General features: G+C 36.4%; 1 protein-coding gene across 4 annotated transcripts in view; it reads right to left on the bottom strand.

Annotated features, from left to right (window-relative positions):
- The window catches only part of ank2a (ankyrin 2a, neuronal), an 89867-nt gene that overhangs the window by 37137 nt on the left and 34953 nt on the right, over window positions 1-17777 (bottom strand). For 3 of the 4 annotated variants that reach the window (XM_077205094.1, XM_077205096.1, XM_077205093.1), the window contains exons 4-27: window positions 17530-17628; window positions 17297-17395; window positions 16344-16529; window positions 15170-15193; window positions 14153-14251; window positions 13381-13479; window positions 12754-12852; window positions 12029-12226; window positions 10099-10197; window positions 9602-9700; window positions 8001-8099; window positions 7702-7899; window positions 7071-7169; window positions 6229-6327; window positions 5925-6122; window positions 4664-4762; window positions 4433-4531; window positions 3591-3689; window positions 3407-3505; window positions 3238-3310; window positions 1945-2068; window positions 1639-1723; window positions 954-1057; window positions 656-691 (exon numbers count right to left, since the gene is read on the bottom strand). In XM_077205094.1, the coding sequence (XP_077061209.1) occupies window positions 656-691; window positions 954-1057; window positions 1639-1723; window positions 1945-2068; window positions 3238-3310; window positions 3407-3505; window positions 3591-3689; window positions 4433-4531; window positions 4664-4762; window positions 5925-6122; window positions 6229-6327; window positions 7071-7169; window positions 7702-7899; window positions 8001-8099; window positions 9602-9700; window positions 10099-10197; window positions 12029-12226; window positions 12754-12852; window positions 13381-13479; window positions 14153-14251; window positions 15170-15193; window positions 16344-16529; window positions 17297-17395; window positions 17530-17628 (2612 nt within the window). The remainder of the gene's footprint in view (window positions 1-655; window positions 692-953; window positions 1058-1638; window positions 1724-1944; window positions 2069-3237; window positions 3311-3406; window positions 3506-3590; window positions 3690-4432; window positions 4532-4663; window positions 4763-5924; window positions 6123-6228; window positions 6328-7070; window positions 7170-7701; window positions 7900-8000; window positions 8100-9601; window positions 9701-10098; window positions 10198-12028; window positions 12227-12753; window positions 12853-13380; window positions 13480-14152; window positions 14252-15169; window positions 15194-16343; window positions 16530-17296; window positions 17396-17529; window positions 17629-17777) is intronic. The other variant, XM_077205095.1, reaches the window with a different exon arrangement.

A 17777-nucleotide genomic window follows, 5' to 3' on the forward strand; every position in this document is an offset into this window, starting at 1 on the left:
ATAAAAAATACAGTAATATTTTTAAATATTATTATATTTAAAAAAAAAAATTCTATTTGAATATGTTTTAATGTAATTTATTCCTGTGATGCAAAGCTAAATTTTCAGCATCACTACTCTAGTCTCTAGTCAGTGTCACATGATCCTTCAGAAATCATTCTAATATGCTGATTTAGTGCACAAGAAACATTTCTTATTATGTAGAAAACAGTTGTGCTCCTTAAAATTTTTATTTTGTAACATTATACATATCTTTACTGTCAAATGAAACACTGGTCAATTTAATGCGTTTTTGCTGAATAAAACTTTTTAAAAAATCTACCGGACCCCAAACTTTTGAGGAGTGTTGTTTAATGTCAGGTATTGCTCAACAGGTAATTGGGGAAATACTGTAGGATTTGAGAAACACAATGTGTCCAGTTTCATACAACCCATGTGTGTAATATTGAATATTACAGAATATTATTCATGGGGTTCTCTATGAATACTGAGACATCAGTAACTGTATTCATTAAAACATGCTTATTAAAATGTTCTAGGCACAAGGGCTCATTTAAAAAAGCTCAACGTGGTCAGTTGTTAAAAGTACATGCAATAATGTAATAAAAGTAGATGAAGAGAGGAAGAAAAGGGGCACAAGGAAGAGAAGTGTCACCTGCTGTTGTCATGGTCAAGACATGGGGTAGATCGGCTAAAAGCAGAACAAAAACACAATCACGAACAGCAGAGAAAGAGGCCGAGAGTGATTTAGGGAGATGATGTGAGTGTAATAAATGAAAAAACAAAGAGCTTGAAATAACAATATGAGAGGAACTTGAGCAGCTATCATTCATGATCCATAAGAGTGGCATCTAACGCAATGCCTGCTTTGAATAAGGATACACACCTTGTGAAAGGACAGGGGAGGCAACTGTGTGTGTTTGTCTTTTTGAGTGTGTATGAAACCTACTAACCCTGACTGCAGAAGAGTGCTGGTTAGCACCACATTATCCAGATGTTCAGCACCCCAGCTCAGTCGATATGAGTCCTTCTCATGCTCTCGAGAGAATGCTGACACCTGAAAAACATATCATGAGATATTTACTAATATTAATATTCTATTATAGTATGTATTAACAATTTTAATTAGCCTATATTTGTATATTTTTAAATGGTTAGTAAACCGGTTAGACTTTCGTTCATCTTCGGAATAAAAATGAACATCTTTTTGATGAAACCTGAGAGATTTCTGTCCCTCCATTGACAGAAAGCCTAAATTAAATCTGTTCATCATATAAAGCGATCTAGTCTCTTTTTTGGCAAAAAATTGGACTAAACCGCTCAATTCATGTGGATTAGTTTTACCATCACTTTATGAAGTTTTTGAAGTGTCAATTATAGTATTTTTTTGTCATTTTGAATTAGCTTTTATTTTTATATTTTTCAGTTTAAATTTATGTCTTAGTAATTTTAGTACTTAAATGTATACATTTTAGTTGGTTGCAAAGACACGATTTCTAATTCTAAGTTTTTAATGTACTGTAATATTTATATTTTATTTTATTTCATGTTTATTTCAATTACTAATAGTTTCAGTTAATGATAACAACACAGGCCCAAATGTTAAATGAGAAGTACATACGAGGTGTGATAGTTCACCTTATGAAACTGGTGGCTGGAGATCATGTCCTCAATCAAGATTCCTTCACCTCTGTAAGCAAGATGACTGGGGGTCTCATGGGACCTGTGGTAGGACAATGCAAGCATTTGGGCAAGACAGCATTATGTGTGTATTTCTGAGAGCCAAATCCCCAGAAACATCAACAAATGTTTAAATTAAATCTGTCTCAAACAGTGTGTTTGGGGGCGGGACTAACTCTAATAAGCTTTTAGAAGGAATTAGCTTGTTTGCTGAATAGTTAAATATTGTTTTGTGTGTGTAAATGTGCCTGTGGGATTTTTTACCGGTCTAGGTTGTGGGTGTAGCTCATGCCATCCAGGTAGTGTCCAGGTAGAGAGTCATCACCAAGTTCTCTCAGGTCCTCTGCTCTCAGGTACTCCCCTCCATCACCTGTCATTGTGTCCTCACCTGCTCATACACACATTTACAGTATGGATTGATTGACACTGCCAATTTCATTCAACAAATCATTTTCTGATCCAGTATAAATGCAAATGAAACAGAATCATTTTGAAATTCAGATCAAATAACATTTATTATGAAACTTCGGATTTGTGATGGTAAAGATTTAAAAAAAGAGACAGAAAACACAAAATAAATAAAAAATAAAATAAGTGAAGATGAATTTATCTATAATTGCAATTTATATTTATATATAACATATTATTTTGCTTATTTACTCTGTCATCTAATATGTGTAATAGTAATAGTGATGACAGCCATAACAAGCAACGCTAACTCATTATGTAAGTATTATTAATTAAAAATGCTCAGTGCACCACAGATATCATGTTTTCTCATTTTATGATTTTAAAAATCAGAGATGCAAACTCATCAGGGCGAAAAAAGAGACATAGATGGAGTTATGATGAGAGGATTTGCGAGAATGTAGAATGAAGTTGCGTTGAACAAAAACTTGTTCAGAGTGGATTCTGACTAAGATACAGTAAACACCCCTGATTGGCCATTGTTTTTAACAGAGATGCCTGTGATTGGCTAGAGTCCTCTATGCTATAAAAAAAAACATGTTGGAAATAGAAACCCTTGTCTTTGTGCCTCACACACAAATATGCACAGAAGTGTTTTAAAAGCAGTCGCACACACATGGAAACCTACCTCCCACCATCATTTTAAAAACTTGACGGATCTACACAAATCACACACATGACTTATTTTGGATTCAAATGGCGAATTTCGCCAAAAGGTGACAAGTTTGCATCCCTGAAAAATGATCCCCAGATTTGCACAAATAACTAAGAACAAAGTTAGTTTTCCACGGTTTAGTTTTCTACACACAATAATCATGCTGGTTGCAGTTAGCACATCAACTGCAAACCATACGTTGGAATAGATACAGGACGAACTGAACAGATTTTTGGCAAATGCAGTATTGTTAGTATAGGGGTGAGTTCGGTTCACTCTATATCTATACCCTTTATACCTTTGATCTCCATAGAGACTTCAGTAAAAAGCTCCTCCTCCATCTGATGCTGGGCTATAGAGGCACATCAGCTTTTACATAGACATATGACATCCTAACTATGCATAATACAAGTTAATAAAACACAGTATCTTACCTTCCTCATCAGACACATCCAGAACTTCTGTCATTGTCTCTGGAACATTCATTTTGTGTTTCTCTGTCACCGTCTACAGTAGTTGAAATTAACAAGGCATTCAACGTACACACTCTACTGTTTATGCACACGTTAAAAATTCTTAATATGTAAATTCAAGGATACGTACGGTTGTTGTTGTGATTATTTCCTCAGTAACAACTTTCAGAGTGTCCACCACTGAAATGTACCCCAGACGTTTAGCAATAGAGAGTGCTGTGTTACCATTCTGAGAGAAATTGAGTGTGAGGTTAGAGGACAGAGATACTGTACATTATTAATATAATTTCTGTAAGTACGAGTGTGTCCCTCACCATGGTAACGGCATTAGGCTTGGCCCCATGCTGCAACAAGACATTGATAATGTGTGTATTTCCCTGCTGAGCAGCTTGGTGAAGTGGCGTGTAGCCGTTCTGAAAAAATAAACCAGAAAAAAAAAACAGTAAATCAATACAGTAAACTATGAAAGCTTGTTTCCCAATTTAAAATATAATTGCAAATTTTTATCTCCCAATTCTGACTTTTTTCTCACAATTGCGAGTTTATTTCTCACAATTCTAACTTTATTTCTCGCAATTCAAAATTGCATGATAAAACTCGCAATTGCGAGAATTAAAGTCAGAATTGCAAGATATAAACTTGCAATTGCGAGGAATAAATTTAGAATTGTGAGATATAAACTCGCAATTGTGAGTTATAAAGTAAAATTCTAACTTTTTTAACAGAATTGCGAGTTTATATCTCACAATTCTGACTTTATAACTCGCAATTACAAATTTATATCACACAATTCTGAGGAAAAAAGTTAGAATTGCGAGAGATAAAATCTTACAACAGAATTGTTTGATAAAAAGTCGCAATAAAATATTAAGCTTATAAAATAAAATAAACTATATAAAAATAATAATACAATAAGAAGTAGATAAATACCAGCATGCTTGTTGTGTATAAATTAATTCATAAAATAAAACAATTGCAGTACTTTAAAAAACAATCACAGATATCAGCAACATCCATCCATTAATTCAATCATAGTTCAAATAGTTCATAACTGAAAAAGATTAAATTAATAGTTTATTACATAATTATTAATTGGGTTATTAAGTCACCTAATGAAAGAATAAAATATATATATGTACATATATTAAACTCTTACCTTAGTTTTTGCATTGACATTAGCGCCATTTTGCAAAAGGAAATTAACCGTTTTTACATTTCCATAGTGACAAGCAACAATAAGAGGAGTATAGCCCAACTAGAAGAAACAACCAAATTTCACATTAGCTGAAATCTAACATATCTTGACACTTTCTTTACAAATTATTATTTAAAAAAATAAAAATACAGTAAAGAACCACAGTAATATAAAACTACGAGTCATGCTTACTTTGGTCTGCTGGTCTATGTTGGCATCGTGCTTGACGAGTATTTCAGCCACACGCACTCTGTCCTCCTGAGCAGAGAGGTGAAGAGGAGTAAGACCACTCTGGAAAAAAAAAGAAAAAAGAAATTATGAACCAACTCATGTTTATTGCATGGCTCTCTGGAATACTTCTTTCTGATTGGTCACTTGCTGAATTCTACAGGCCAATTTTTTTTTTGTGGCCCTATTATATTAGCAAATGGTCTCTTTCTACTAATTTGCTAATGCACAAGTGGACTGGAGGACGCTCTGTTTACATGGACCCTAATCCGTTTGTATTTGGACTAGTAGCAAAGTCAGAATAAAAAAGTCAGAATGAATTGGCCATTGTAAGGGGTGGATTAAACCTTTTGTAATCCAATCTATAGGACATACTAACAAAACTTGATCGGGCTAAAAAAACTGTAAAGTTCTGCGCATGTTCAATGATGTAGAAATGGCTTCATGATGTTGAAAAAAAAAACTGATGTTGTTGAATCGATTACAGTGTAATAAATAACTGTCGTGTCATTCTAAAATTCTCATTCCACTTATCGTCTGTGAAGTGCTGCAGGAGAATGTCGACTCAGTATACTTGCTTCGGACTCTCATCCACAGATGTGTTGTTTTGGGGCGCGGGAAATGGTGTTTTGACAGCTTGATAAATACAAAGCAGCACAGCACAAAGCTTCATATGCTCGTTGTTTCCCAATCAGGACCCGAAATAGATAAAAATTAAGTCTGCTTTTTAAAACAAAGAAAAGAAGCGATTGCAGGATGATGATTTTTATGCGCCAACAGCGGGATACTCTGTATATTCTGCAGTGTGCTTAATGTCAAAAGATCAAATCCCATTTGAAGCTTGTGTGTAATAAATGTGCACATCAACCCAATACCTTTATTTAGTGTTCAAGTCTGATTTAATTCTGATTAAAACAAAAAAATGTCCATGTAAACGTAAATAGTGTCGACATTTATAATAGTCAGTTTGGATGAAAAAAATATGGTAAATAAGTTCAGGGTATCACTGAAGGATTTTTAAAATCAAATTTAAGGCTTATATATATATAGGCCTATAAGATTTTATTTATTTCAGATTTAATTAATTCATAGCCTTTTGAAGTTTAATAATCACATAAGCCTAAGCCATATCGTGATTCCAGCACATGTCCCATTTCGTCTAAAATGTATATCTTGGTGGTTTTGACAGCCATAGGCTGCACATATCAATGGCTCTAGATCTCACCTTAGTGGCAGCATTGACGTGTGCACCCCTCTCCAGCAGTAGGGAAGCCATCTCTGTGTGCCCCTCCTGAGATGCCAGGTGTAACGGACTCACACCCTGCTTGGTCAATGCATTTGTCTCTGCTCCATACTGAAGCAGCGCAGAGGCAATCTGTGTCTGGTTCTTCTTCGACGCAATGTGGAGAGGTGTATAGCCATTCTGCACAGAAAGAGATTAACACAAACCATCAGGTAATACATGTTTTTGGTATTGCTGGATTCAGCAACAGATATTTGTCATTTTTCAATCAATTTAAGATTAGCACCTTAGCAGTAGCATGAGGTGAGGCCCCTTTGTCCAAGAGCATCATCGCCACCTGCTGGTTATCATAGTGAGCAGCTACATGCAGAGGTGTCAGACCGTACTGTTTCAGAAAGCCAAATATAGAAAGAAAAGTGGCAATAATGAACACATATTTTCAAAATAAAAATTGGTAGCACTTTATTTTGATAGTTCACCTTTGGCATTCTACTTGATATAAGTAACTTTGCAACTACATGTCAACTACCAGTCATAAGAGATTTAGACTGTCATCTTAAAGCCCCCCCAGCGTTTTTTATGTCTATGTGGTGTTTTTAATATGCTTTAAGACAAACCATGTGCAAATTCATAAGTCAGCACTATTGCTGAGTAGTCTATCCTTAAAACTGTAGTAAACCAACCAAAAACAGTTTCAAAATTGCGGTTTTGAAATCGCTGGTGTTTCTGATGTCACAAACTACCATGTAACCAATCACGTCCAACATGTGATTGTCAACGAATGGATCTCTGAGCTTGTGTGAGTGAGTGGAGGCGGGGCTAATTTGCATATTCATAGAACCGCGTATACTAAATGAGGCAAGGGTGTAGAGTTACATTCAAGCTATTTTAAAGCATGACATTTTTTTTCAAGGAATAAACATTTACATATTTCATTTTGGTGATCAAAGATGAGTTTTAAGGGATAAAATTACTTCAGGGGGACTTTAATATCTGCTAACACTTTATTTCGATGGCTACCCAACAGACTTTGCAAGTAACCTAGCTTAACAGTCTACTAATACTCTAATGAAAGTTAGCAGAATGTGAGTAGTGTAGTGAGTAGGTGATTAAAGTTTTGACTTTTACCTTTCCAGAATCATCAAGAAGTGCTCTTTTCTGTAGGAGGAGTTTTGCCACATCCAGGCTTCCATACTTAGCAGCAACATGTAGAGGAGTAAAACCTTTCTATTAAGGGGAAGGGTATTTATCTTTAGTTAAATACATACAAATACATACACTATTGCACAAAATGCGTGGACTGACTTCAATACTTTTACTCAACAAGGACACAGTAAACTGATCAAAAGATTTCGATTTCATATAAATGCTGTTCTTTTTTACTTTATCAAACAATCCTGAAATAAAAAGGTTTAAAGGCAAAAAAGGCAGCACAACCGCTTTCAAGTGTAGTAATAATAATAAGAAATGATTCTTGATTCATGACGGATCATGTGACACTAAAGACTTGAGTAATTATGCTGAAGTTATTTGAATATGTAATAATATTTCACAATATTACGGTTTTTACTATATTTTTTAATTAAATAAATGCAGCCTTGGTGAGCATAAGAGACTTCTTTCAAAGACATAAAAAAAATCGATCACAAAGTTTTAAATGGTAGTTCATATACTAAATAATAGGGTTAGTGAAATAACATTTGATAATATATTTGAATGAGGGTCAGTATTAGTTTCACAGATATGCCTGCAGTCGCACCTTCGTGGAGAGCGAGTGAGACGCTCCGGCCTCCAGCAGCACCTCAGCCGTGTCCACCTGCCCTTCGCGAGCGGAGATGTGCAGAGGTGTGTATCCATTAGTGGTGGAAGCATCAGGGTGAGCCATGTGCTGCAGTAACAGCTGCACGATCTCTGTCTGACCCAGGCGAGACGCAATGTGAAGGGGTGTCTGATCCTCCTGGAGGGAGAAATACAGATATAGGATATGTTTAAATCTCTATTTGTAGTCATTAATAGCTGTATTTTTGCTTTCTTTGGTAAGTGTTTTTATTGACTCACTCTGGCCATGGCATCCACGAGAGCGCCGTTCCTTAGTAAACATCGCACCACCTCCATCTGTCCTGCTCTTGCAGCCATGTGCAATGCAGTCTCACCACGCTGAGGACAAACACAGTCAGTAATACAGGAAATGCAATGCTGTGTAGGCCTTTTACTTAATTTAGAGGAGGGAACAAAGGACCGAAAATGATTTCGTGAACTTAAAACTGTTGCAAGCTGATACTGAAAGCATAAGAACCACAATGTGCCAAAGCATGAGCTAATCCACGGCTCTGACACTAGCGTGTGCGATACGTATCGTCTATGATAATATTGTGATTGGTGTAATAATGATGTGCGAGCTGGGATTATCGAGTATGTCACTCCTTGAGTCACTTCACACATTTTTTTTCAGCATTCACTGTGTGATGAAGCCTTTTAGAAAGCAGCAGCGAAAATAGTTACAAAAAATGTTGGCTAACATTCTGGAAAGGTTCTCTCAAAGTTATGATTAACATTTTTCTAGTAACATGAATAGAATGTCTGTTCAAAGCTATCTGGTCTTTAATAATTCTCTCAAAATGTTAACACAAAAACATTGTTTATAATTTTTTTTCTGAAACGTTTTAGTTGGATGTTCATATAATGTTTTTTTAAATGGAACTACTTATTCCAGAACGTTCAGGGAACTTTCAGAAGTAACATTCCCATAATGTTTGAAGCATTATAAAATTGAATGTTCAGTGCTTAACGTTTGTATAACCAAGAGTTTTTTTAAATTAAACATTTAAAAAACTGAATGTTTTGAATGTTCAGGGAACATTTTCATAACTCAATGTGAACGTTAGCAAAACTTTCTTATAGTAAATAGAATAGACGGACAGACAAAGCAGTTTCATTACTGAATTAATCACTTGGTTTAAGTTTCATATTTTAAAATATAATTAAATTTTTTAATTATTTCATTTTTTTTTAAACAATGTCAGAATATTATTATGCAATTGTAATTGCAGTGTAGATGAAAGTGTGACAGAACTACTTGCATTTTTTCAGATGCACATTGCTATGCTTTCATGACATTTGATGTGCTTACAATGCTTCATATGTTTGCAATACTTGCTGTGCTTGCTGTACTTCTTGTTTGCTATATTTGCTGTGCTTACTCTGTTTACAATGCTTGCTGTACTGCTATGCTTGGTGTACCTTAGGTGCTTGGCCCCATATCGCTGCTTGCAGCTATATTTCTAATTGAGTTTATTGATTAAATCCAAGAATTTGTCATAAAAGATTACGCATTTAATAAGGTTACAAAAAAAAAAGGGCTTCTAAAGGTAAAAATGTCCCTGGAAATCAATTTAGGGAGTCAAGCATTGCCCCTTAATGGAAAAGTTCATTTGTGTCACAGCTGTCAACTAACCACCATACAGAATATGAAGAAAATAAAAAGATTTGGGAGTAAGCTCCACAAAAGGCCTAATCTAGCCAAGGTTCTGCAGCACAAAAACACATTTCGACAAAATTCCAAAAAATCCCCCTTTTTCTTGGTCAATATCGCTCACCCCTACTAGAAATATTAAGAAATATATGCTACAAAATGTCCATCCTGATGATTATGTACTCACAATATTACAGACATCAGGTGAGGCTCCATTCTGTAGCAGCAGGAGAACGATATTGAGGTGCCCCATAAATGCTGAAACATGGATTGGTGTCAGGCCGGACTAGGGAGAAAGAGAGGAGAGTGAGATAAAGGAGCTCAAATATGAATGAGCAAGCAGCGGTCGAGTCAGCAGGACAACTAGAGGAACCAATCTCCAATAAATGTAAGCATATGAAATCCACTCTTATTTGCACTCATATTACTTTGGCAGACACTTTTATTGTAAGCCATTTACATTGAATTCAATGTATATATTTTTGAAGTTCATGCATTCTCTGGGAATCAAACCCATGACTTTGGCATTGTTAGTGCCACGTTCCACTGTTTGAGCTCACTGTAATAATTTGACTCTACAAAATTAAATTATTAAACTCTACAAAGTTACATGGAAAATTAGATATTATCCATCCTAAATAGTATGCGAAGTAGGGCACAGTCACATACTGCCAAGACTCTCACCTCAGTGATGGCTTGGATTGAGGCGCCGTATTTAACCAGCAGTTCCATGACTTTCACTCTGTTCTTCTTGCAGGCAATATGCAGAGGAGTGAAGCCATTCTGAAAAAAACATAAACATATTTAAATACATCACTAGCTATGTTTCAATCCAAAGTTGACTCATTTAACCTGGAAATGTTGTAGTGGGGACCACCTAAACCGAGACCAAGTCCAGAGTGTGTTGAGATCAAGACAAGAACAAGATTATGAGTGGTTGGGAGTGGGACCGGGACCAAGACAAGACCAAGGCAGGGCGAGACCGAATCAAGACCAAGACCAGATCTGCACTCCTTAAATGTATCTAAAAGATCCACATTTACTGCCTGAGTAATGTCTTACATTTAATCAATAAATACAATAATGAGACATTATATTGAGCTGTTACCAATCAAATGAAATCACTAACAACAAAACTAATCTTTGCACTGCAGAGGTGGCACAGAGGTTGCACCTGAATTGGTACAAATACACCTGCATAAATTGTTGTTTTTAATGTTTTAAAAATAAAAATTTGAATAAAGAAATATGATGGAAATTATACTTTTAAATATGAAACCAAAACCACCAGTAGGTGGTGTCAAATCACTTAATGAGTGAATTACAGAATCATTTATTCAACAGATTCGTTCAAAGCACCTGATTCATGAAGCTCATTCCTTGGACCAGTGAATACTGTGTTCCTTGGAAACACACATTTCTGCTATGAATTTGTTTGGAACCATTTTTGTTGCAAAAATAGTAAAAACTTAGTTTCTTAATATTAACTTCTTGTTTATTGAACATTCGTATAAAATCAATATCATGTTTGAAATCATGCTCATATTCGTAAAAACAGCTCTCTTGCTCTTGTTATATTGCTTAATTACATCATAAGTTATAATATAAAAAAAAACAAGATCTTATACTTTTTTACAATCATATCTTTAATTATTTTGGGCATTCATTTGGGCATAACTAATTTTGGTAATTCAATCAAATTAAATAAAACTAATTTCTGACAATTCCCCAGTAATTACTGGCCCAGCACAACAGTAACAAGTTATTTATTGTATTTGAAGCAGGAAAATTTACATCCAAATCTCATTAATTATTCTAACAAATAAATAAGACAATGCGCCAGCAATTTAGTGATATCCCCGCAGTTGTGGTCTTGACCGGTCTTGAAATAAAATCACAAGTCCTTTTAGTCTGAGACTAAGACAAGACCAGCTACGAGTGCGGTTGAGACCAAGACAAGACTGAGACTTTCAAAAAATGGTCTCAAGACGGGTCTCGAGTACTACAACACTACATTTGGGTAACAAATTAAAGTTTATAATTATAGCGTAACCAACAATTTTGGTTTGACGTTTCCATGAATGTGTTTAAGAGAACAAAATCGCCAATTCATGGATAATGGGCACAAAATATCTATAATGAAAATGTAAGTTGCTTCAATTGGGGAAGCAATAAACGCGGATGCTTGGTGTTTGGGAAAGCAATTGTGTGGCAGTTCTGGGAGGAAATTATACCCAACCATTTCCAGACTTTGGCTCAGGCATTTTTAGAATGACCAATCTAACATTTTAGATGCTGTCCAATGAAGCTAGTCAACTAGTTGTTCCAGTTATCCAATCACATCCTCTGCTGAGTTATTTTGTTGCTGCGCATCAAGGGATTTATTCTGTCAATGTGTTTACATTGTTGTTTTTATGCGCATGTCTTCTTAACTGATAAAAAATTATGAGCGCATATTTATTTTATGCAAATTTTTTAAAATTAGGACATTTCCATCCAGTTTTTTTTTATGTGATAAACCAAAATTTGTATAAAAATAAGTGGATGGAAACATACTAATGCTGATTGACACAATGCACATTTATTTTACCATCTTTTAAAGAAAAATAATTACCAGTGCTCTAGCATTAGGATTTGCTTTCTTATCCAGCAGTAATTTTGTGACTCTGTAGTGACCACAGTGGGCAGCAACATGAAGGGCGGTCAGGTAGTCCAGTGTTACATCATCAACCGGTGCCTTGTGTTGCAGCAGGTGTTTCACACACTCGACGTGATCGCCCTGAGCAGACATGTGCAGCGGGGACAGTCCGTTCTATGTGTGGTGAAATACAGAGAGAGAAAAAAACAGATCAGACTCAGATCAAAAAGTGCTGTGGTGGCACAATGGAGCAGTAATACTATGGGATGATGAGACAATTATATTATATGATTACCATATTCATGTACCATAGTGATAGCACACTACCTTTATTTTTTTAAAGGAAATTATTACCATTATCAAGCAAGGACACATTAAATTGATTACAGTAAAGACGTGTGTGTGGCCTGGTAAACCCTACATTATGGGGACAAAATGTGTGTGTGTGTGTGTGTGTGTGTGTGTGTGTGTGTGTGTGTGTGTGTGTGTGTGTGTGTGTGTGCGTGCGTGCGTGCGTGCGTGCGTGCGTGCGTGCGTGCGTGCGTGCGTGCGTGCGTGCGTGTGTGTGCGTGCGTGTGTGTGTGACTTGAACCTGAATGCACACCGACTCATGGGGACTCGTGTCACAGTGGGGACCTAAATTGAGCAGTTAAACATTAGCAGTTTTTAGGAAGCACTTAAAAACGTATGGTTCCATGTACCTTGGTCCGTGCCAGTATGGGAGCTCCTTTTTCAAGCAGTATTTCCACTGCAGGGTCATGTCCACTTCTGGCAGCACAGTGCAGAGGTGTAAGGCCATCCTGTTCAACAGAGAGAAGACAAAAACAATCAAACAGCATATACAAAAACTCACACATATACATGTACATGCACAATGTATTATTAAACTAACTTTCACAAATCCACACGAAAACACCCATCCAACTGCTGCTACCAGAATAAAAAAATAAATAAAAAAACTTAAACTTAAGGGGTCACCAAACTCGGTCCTGGAAGGCTGCTGTCCTGCAGAGTTTAGCACCAACACCAATTAAACTCACCCGAACCAGCTACTGTAATCAAGGTCTCACAAGGCATACTACAAACTTTGAAGCATTGGAGCTGGTTAGAGCTCAAGTCTGCAGGACAGCAGCCCTCCAGGACCGAGTTTGGTGACCCTAGCCTAAAACAGTATGAATTGACAATCGTAATGCATTGCTCACAAAATGCTATTAATTTCATATATAATAAGTACGCTTATTAATTGTTACTCTAAACTGCTGTTAAAAGTACAGGAGGAGGGCGCTTGTTTTACAGCATTTTGATGGATCTACAGTATTGATACTCACCCTGGTCTTGGCATCAATCTGAGACCCCCTATCTAGCAGCAGATCAATCATGTTGGTATTTCCTCGTTTGGAGGCCACATGGAGAGGGGTTATACCATTCTAAACAAAACAGTACATCTTTTAGGATAGATTATTTATTCATACTTACGGGGGGGGGGGTAGTGAACTAAACCACAGGGAAAGTAAAAGATGAATTGCAACTGTTTGCTTCATATATGTGAAATCTGATAGAATATGAAATTCATGTTACACTAAACGACAATTCATTAGATCGACTGTGACGAAATCTGGTTAACTGTGCACATCAAAAATGTCCCTGTAGAAGGATAGTTTACCAAAAAATAATAACTGTGTGATTTCTGTGAATAACATCTTAAATATCAGTCCGTTTTCTTACAGAAAGCCATTGCATGGATTTAGAAGACTTTCCCACTTTTTCACAGACAAGGCTTAAGTCTAGTTCCAGACTAAAATGCATTTTTGAGCGGTTTTAATGTCTTTAAATATGTCAGTGCCATTGTTTTGATGCACACCAGTAATGTTTATAAGGCATGTTTATAAAAGCTACTTAAATGTCCTAATTGAACCAATCCTGGCTTAATCTAAGCCCTGTCTGTGAAACTGCTTCATATAATAATTTGCCTATGGTAAGTAATGCATCCAAAATCATAGTACATTGAGTAAGGCCAAAGGACTTGGACAATATATGTTATTGGTACAAAAAAGTATGCTATAATAGACCATATAACTTCTTTTAGGTTTTCGATCATACCCTGGCTGTGAAGTCTACAGCCGCCCCTCTGTTGAGCAGCAGCGTGGCCACATTAACATTACCGTAGTGAGCAGCGATATGCAGAGGAGTGAAGCCACTCTGTTAGACAATGGAATAGTATTGGGATAAAAGAAGGGATAGAACAAGGGAAAAAGGAAAACAGAATGAAGTTAAATTTGCTAGTGCAAGTCTTCCAACTAATTTAAAACATCCATAATCCATGATCTTCCATGCAGCATTCCAATGAATCATCACATTTGTGCAAAAACTTAACAGAAGGAAAAGAATGGCAAAGTAAAAGAAGTGTCTGTATTCTCATCTGCTACCAATGGATCCAACCACACCATGCACTAGAGTGAATGAAAAGTAAAAACTTTGACGAAATAAGAAACAGAAAGATTAGATTTGTACATGTTATTATATACGTGCATATTCCCAGTGTCATGAGAGAGAGATGAGAAGTTTCTCAGTGACAACGAAAATAAATAAATATGATGAACAAAATATCTGAACAAATGTTAGTCAGCAACTACTCACTACATATTACTAAAGATGAATGTATAGATAGGAAATTTGCATTGTCTGTCTTACTGATTGTTTTCTTACCTTTCCATTCTGACAGACATGGTGCAATTTAAAAAACAGAATTAACAAAAAGGTGCAGAAAAATGTGACCGAGAGACTTCTACACAGACAGTGAGAGTGACAGCATGAGTTCACATGCACAATTAAGAGTTAAACGTCTGTTTAGCCCGTTAGTAAAATCATAAGTGGTATTAAATAACATAATGAACCCCTATTGCCTACTCAAAACATCGTGATGAGCAAGAAACACCCATACATTTTGAGAAAACAGTGTTGCACTAAAATAAAAACAACAATGTGTCATGCACTACATTTAAAGGGACAAGACTCTACTCTTCCCATGCACTGTAAAAGAAAGATTCAATGTCAAGTAGCACATTAGGCTTTACAAGAGTCAAGACGAATGCAGGATTCTGTTGAGAATCTTAATACCTCTGTAGTCCTGTTGACCATCATCTGAGGAAAAAACATGGTATTTTTATTAAAATGGATTTTTTTAAAACCTTTTTTTAGATTTTTATCTTAAAAGAAGCAATCCAAAAGCATGACTATAATTCAGTGAAGGAAATCAATCGAAACAAGTGTTCTAATATCAATCTCAATAGCTTAAAGAACCTCAATGAAAAATATCTGTGACAAGACTAATTAATTAATAAATAAATCATTTTAAAAATTATTGAGCACAGTGACATTAATATATGATTACCATATTGAAATACCATGGTATTTTACACAGTACTTTAAGGCCTGGTTTCACAGACAGGGTTTAGATTAAGCTAGGATTAGGCATTAGTTTAATTAGGTTAAATTTACCATTACTGGTGAGCCTCTTGAGACAAATAAATGGCTCTGACATATTTTAAGATATGCCACTGCAAGTTGCTTTCAGTTAAAACAGCTCAGACATGCATTTAGTTCAAACAATACAGGATACTATCATGACAGCATGTAGAGGTCTGCAATCTGCGGGACAAGTTTTGAATTGCTGAGTGTGGATGTGGGAGGGAAGATAGTAATATGTGCGCGAGAAGCGGGAGAAAGAAATGACTCGTGGAATACCGTAAAATATAATTATCTGACAATAGCAGCAAGCAAAACTCTGTGACTGGAGATCTGAAGCTTTGCGTCTGTGGAAATTGTAAAAATAGCCACGAAATGAGACAGATCTCACCGGACCAGGACTGAAAAATCTGTGTAGACTTTATCCGACGGGCTTTTGCGAGAGGGAATTGGACAAAATGTGAAAGTTTCGGCAGGGTGTATGGCCCAGATGTGGTGACCTTTTCCACTACCAGAACTGAGCCATATGTGCCATAGTTGGCCCAGATGAGGCCCGTAAATGTATGCTATCGCCAGCCACACTCAGGTTGAGTCATCGAAGGGGCCAGAAAAATGTGGGAGATGTGGACCTCAACTGGGCCAGATGTCATTTGCTATCTGGGGCGGAATTGAAAAATCCATCCTGCGCAGACCTCTAACACCATGTCTAAAAATTGTATTACCATCCATAAAACCATGGTATTACAAACATGTCTAAAAACCATATTATTGCTATAGTACCAACCAAAAGTATGAACATGAAATCCCGACTCCTTTACTCTCTTACCTTGGACTGGACATCAGCATTATGGTCGTTCTGGAGCAGCAAAGCAGCAGACTTGGTGTCATCTTTGCGGGCAGCGATGTGGAGAGCAGGCAGACGGACTTTACCTTTCGTGTCATGTTCCAGGAGCAGAGAAACCACCTGATTATGACCCTGCTGCAGAGCAATGGCCAGAGGAGTGAAGCCATCCTAGAAATGGAGAAAACAGATAGACAGAGATTAACAAACAGAACCATCTCTTTGCTCAGACACAAAAACAATAACCATCCTGACCAATATGCTGGTTAAAACCAAGTCCAGTGGCTGGTAATCCATCAAACACTAGACCAGCTTGAACCAGCAAATGAACAGGTAAGAAACCATAAACAATCTGATGCTATAAGTTGGATTTTGTAGCAGTGATGAATATGATTTCAAATCATTCAGATTGATATTTCACTTCCATCCAGTTTTAGACCGTCTTTACCTTGCATGTTTGATAAACAATATCATATATGTAGTGAAAGAAAAGAAGCAAGTAATCAAAATCACAGTCTGGGTGTAATGTGTAAATGCTCTCCTCTTTAAAGAAGGCCTATTATGCCCTTTTACAAAGTCTTGATTTTGTTTTTGGGGTGTACTAGAATAGTTTTTCATGCTTGAATGTTTAAAAAACAAAAAAAGGAATTCATATGTTTTATATTGTTGCAGCACCTCTTTTCCCATTCTGTCAGTAACACTTTGTTTAGCTTCCTCTTTAAGAGACACATATATACTTGTATGGGCATGTTGCAAAGAATACACACACACACACACACACACACACACACACACACACACACACACACACACACACACACACACACACACACACACACACACACACACACACACACACACACACACACACACACACACACACACACACACACACACACACACACACACACACACACACACCACTCGCAATCACAAACCTCTGTGGCTGTGCTCTGGTTTCCACCATTCTCCAGAAGATATCGCACAACATCCAGGTGATTCTCTTGAGCAGCCATATAAAGTGGACTGAAGCCATTCTGTAGTAACATACAGGTACTGTAAAGCTTAATATTACAGCAACTTTAAAATAATCCTTAAATTATTAAATTAAATGAACTATTATTTGATTGTATATTATTATTATAATTTATATAATGTATGCTTTTCTCACCTGTGATTGGGAGTTTACATCTGCTCCTCTTTTCACCAACAGCTTCGCAACCTCTTTCTGCCCAGCCAGACAAGCAATGTGTAATGCAGTGTTCCCTTTCTGAAGAGGAAAGGGAGATAGATATTAATTGTGCACTTGTTTGCGTGTGAGTATGTTCATACTTGTGTGAATCACAAACCGCTGACACTGAAAAAAGCTGAAAAAATATTTATTACTCTTGTGGGTTTGATTTACAGTCAAAATATCCC

This window comes from Siphateles boraxobius, unplaced genomic scaffold, assembly GCF_051911475.1.
Source record: "Siphateles boraxobius isolate OS27281-9 unplaced genomic scaffold, OSU_SipBor_1 53, whole genome shotgun sequence".
Classification (NCBI taxonomy): domain Eukaryota; kingdom Metazoa; phylum Chordata; class Actinopteri; order Cypriniformes; family Leuciscidae; genus Siphateles; species Siphateles boraxobius.